The following is a 4,308-nucleotide window of genomic DNA, read 5'->3' on the forward strand; positions in this document are numbered from 1 at the left end:
ACANACCCACACATGTATATATTTATATATACATATAAATAAGTACTTATATAGCTAGATACTGTCATACCTATATAAACAGATACACATATACTCGTACATACACATACATACTTAAATATAGGCATACATTATTATATTCATGTTTTCCTCAGAAAGGTTTGTATCGATTTATTAAAAATTATATGATTGTTTATTTGCCAGCTTGGCTATAATTCTAATATAAATCGAATGCTGAGCTTTGTTGTTCCCAAAATAGTGTGTAGAATATGCATGTCAGTGTGTTTGGTGTATTTTTCATCATGGATGCTCGAAATATAATGAGACGCGTCATAATTTGAACCGGATATTTACAAGTGTATTGGAATACTTTTTGTATTGTACCGCATTCCGCGCATATGCATGTATATCTTTCGTATTGTGTATGGATGCACACTACTATGGGTTCGTGTAGTGTATGTGTACGTATTCCGTGCCTCATGTTGTTATGTTCTCAGTAGAGTGTGTTTTAGTATGTTTTAATGTAAGCAAGCAGGAATGATCTATGTAGGCGCTTTTTGTGGCTTGGTGTGTATTTTGTATGACACCATATCTGTTCTGTCTTGATCGACTTTCTGCCTAGTGTCAAATTCAATCTATATTCTTCAGGCCAACTCTGCACACACTAAGAATCGCTCACCTTTAGGTATCTCAATTCCAATACTGGCACAACCATATTCATAGTTCGATCAATACCGACAGCCCGTTTTAAATACCTGCTATTGTATCAACTCGATGGCTCACAGCCATGCAATATTCCCAAGCAAGACACTGCCTAAAGCTCACATCAACAGCCCACCGAAAAATGCAAAGCATTCGAAATGGGGCTCGAATTGAGATTTTGACGAGTATAAACTAAGCCATGAATATCGATCGCGTTCACACACAGTGGTGCCATTGTACTGCGCCGAGATCAGCCCCGCGCACGTGCGCGGCGCGCTAAGTGCCGTGCATCAGCTGTTCATTGCTCTGGGCATCGTCGTGAGCGCTCTCTTGAGCATGCAGGTAGTCCTGGGGAGTGCGGCCAGATGGCCGGTGTTGCTGGGTGTGTCGTCGTCGTGCGCTTTGCTGCATCTCATAGTCTTCTCCTTCTGCCCCGAGTCGCCGCGTTATCTGTACTCGCGCGGGGTGGAGGTGAGCCTGGTAGGTTCTCTACAACGGCTTAGAGGCACCAACTTGGTGGAGGATGAGTTGAAGGATATGCACACGGAGGTTGAGAGCGAGCGTAACCTGCAGGACCTGTCGTATCGGGAGATTCTGGGCGATAAGACACTCAGAAGGCTGCTGTGGACGGGGGTTGCGCTGCATCTTGGCCAACAGTTGTCGGGCATGAACGCTATTATTGTCTACAGCGTTGACTTGTTCTCGTTTTCCAGTATCCAGGGGCCGGATACTGACCTGGTATTTTGATATGATATCCGTAGTAAGATACTCCTATATGTTGTCAGGGTATTGCAGTGGTACGAATACTCGTATGTTGGTTGGTACATGCAGTACCAGTTGGATGGTACGTCTAGGCACTACCAGAGGTTTAGCACTCGTATTGGCTTGCGCTATGTTGCTCAGCTATATCAGTAGTATGACGCCTATATGCCGGCATGTTCATACGTTATCCGTCGATGAATCCGCAAATATTACACATTTGCACACTAACATGCGTGTTTTGGTTTTCGCCCAAGCTGAGCATCACAGAAACCTCTCGTATCCATATATGGTCTTATCCAAGCTACAATCAAACGACACCGTATATGCGCAATCAGCCAGAGATACGTCTGTATCTTCATCACGCAGACACACACGAGTATCATATGCGTATGCTGTTGCTCATTCATAGATAGACCTACGCTCAAGTATCTTACGCGTACCCCCTTATTCTCAATTATAGGCGATAGTCGGTGGCGTCAACTTCCTGGTAACCCTGGGCGTGAGCATATGTCTTCTGGACAGGGTCGGTCGTAAGCCGTTGCTGGTGTATGGCTACTTGGCCATGTTTATCCTGTTCCTAATGCTGAGTGTCTCCTCCACAATGGGTGTGTGGTTCCGGCACCCCTGGCGAATTGTCAACCTAGTTATAGTTGTCGGGTTCGTTGCGGCGTATGCGATTGGGCCTGGGCCTGGTACATGGATTGTACCGGTGGAGATGTATCCGCTCGCCGTACGCGCGAAAATGCTGGGTGTATGCGTCTGTGGTAAGTAGTTTGCAGTCCAGTCTATCCGGCATACGTGGATTTTTGGCTTTTGATTCCATGAATTCGCAGGCGGGACTGATCTGTATGCGTATCAAGTGGGCGTTGGTGCGGCTATTCGGTCACACAAAGCAGTCCTGTATTGTAATGTCTGTTGCATAATTTTTTTTTGGCAAAGTGTCTTTCTGATTGGTTATGGGCGTTTCTAGTACTGTACCTTCCCGGCTTTATTACCCAATCTATACTAATAGACCGTTTCTCTTCGTTGCCTTCAACAGCGAACTGGGTGGGCCAGTTTTTGTGTCTCTTCGGGTTCCTGGTGCTCAAGCAGTACATTGGACCGTTGACGCTCGTTGTCTACGCCATCATAAACCTGGTGTTAGCGTTGTTTTGTCACTTATGCCTGATAGAAACGAACAACATCTCCAGTCGCGAAGTATTATCGCTTTGGGCGAGCGGCTCATCCAAGTATTCCAGCCATATCGATGACCGCGACAGCAAGTCCCTCCTGTCTAATGACGACGAGAACCCTTACGCGCTACACCAGACGTCCGCAGGCAGTTCAGTAGGCATGGCACGCTACTCATCAGTATCACCCACAGCGTCGTTCTTCGACCAAGAGACGGGTGTGGGCGCCAGCTATAGAGCACGGAGTACACACGAGCTGTTGGAGGAAAGCGATGGCATGCGCGTAAGAGATCTGCATGACGAGCAGGAGCGGGAGCTGGAGCAGTATAAAGCAAACGGCCGAGGCCGGCAGAGAGGCCATAATCGTGTGAGACCGTCCTGAATAGATATGGCATACTACTGAATTGAGCCTTCAACCGCGGCAGAAGATCATGGATGTAGGCGTTCAAGTACTGATTCGAGCTTGCAATTGTGGCAGGTCATGGATATATACGTACGTATTTTACTATTGAAGTGAGGTTCCACCTGCGAAAGGCGGGTATAGCTGTAAGTGTGTCGGTGCTGATTGAGCTTCCCACTGCGGCAGACAGTCATGAACAAGGGGATTTCAGTACTGAATTTAGGCACTTGCAACTCTCTGAAGCCTGGAAGGCGCGATGGCAACTTGTGTAAAACGAGCCTCACCCGAGTCGTGAGCAGTACCTGTTCACCTACCCTCAGCGTTTCACAGTCTGCTCCAAGTCGATCGAGTACTTAGTGTTTCTCAACGATATGTGGATAATGCAAGAAAACCAATATTACTACCGACGGGCAAAGCCGTGTAGCACTCCGAATGCATTACACCCGAAGCTGCCACTGTAACAAACACCTGGTTCCTTGGATAGCAACAAGAAACCAGAAACCTGAATATTCGTTGCAATCACTATCGAATACCTTACTCCGCCGATAGAGCGGCAAGGACAATATGCACAACCATCTCAGCGTGAAGCACATCATGTCACACTGATTAAGCGTGCTGGGGAAATCACGCACTCTATACAGCTGTGCGACAAAGAAGCACCGATCATTGAACTGATATAATACATTGCCTTGTATCCAGACTAACAGTTATTAAAACCGCTCACATGGTGGCTGTGTCACAGGTCGAATGCCATTCGCTTCAAAAACTGTGTCTTGTCCATATTTTGTTGCATGTCTTTACTTCGCGAAAGCGATCCGCACAAGCCAACAACAAGGCTATTTCGGGCATTGAACACTAGTCCTCGTGGGTTTCTCTGAGATTCCTGAACTTGGTACCTGCAACTTAGTGTGAGCCATAGGCACAAGGTAAACCCTCTATTTTACATTGTTTCATATAAAATAGTAAGTGAATGTAAACCAAGAATAAAATAAACATAGATATACAACAAACGAAGCTGTATTTGATGCGAACTGTCACGTTCCTAACTCGTAATAGTAAGGGTTCAATTGTGGACGATGGACGTGTAAGCTCATGTTCATGCGAGAGCGGTTTAGAAATGAATATGAAATCTCTTTCCGTTGCGCATGTGAAAGCCAATGTATATATATATATATATCTATATATATATATATATATATATATATAGTATATATATAGTTATATATATATATATACTATATATATACTATATATATATATATACTTATATTATTA

General features: G+C 45.1%; 1 protein-coding gene across 1 annotated transcript; it reads left to right on the plus strand.

Annotated features, from left to right (window-relative positions):
- Positions 1–924: 924 nt before the first annotated feature.
- On the plus strand, positions 925–4,032 carry SARC_13181 (hypothetical protein). The gene is made up of 3 exons (XM_014292694.1): positions 925–1,440; positions 1,925–2,228; positions 2,504–4,032. The coding sequence occupies exons 1-3, from the start codon at positions 1,039–1,041 to the stop codon at positions 3,013–3,015; spliced, it is 1,218 nt and encodes a 405-aa protein (XP_014148169.1). The 5' UTR covers positions 925–1,038; the 3' UTR covers positions 3,016–4,032.
- Positions 4,033–4,308: the final 276 nt, after the last annotated feature.

The sequence above is a fragment of the Sphaeroforma arctica genome (assembly GCF_001186125.1).
Source record: "Sphaeroforma arctica JP610 unplaced genomic scaffold supercont1.2985, whole genome shotgun sequence".
Taxonomy (NCBI): Eukaryota; class Ichthyosporea; order Ichthyophonida; genus Sphaeroforma; species Sphaeroforma arctica.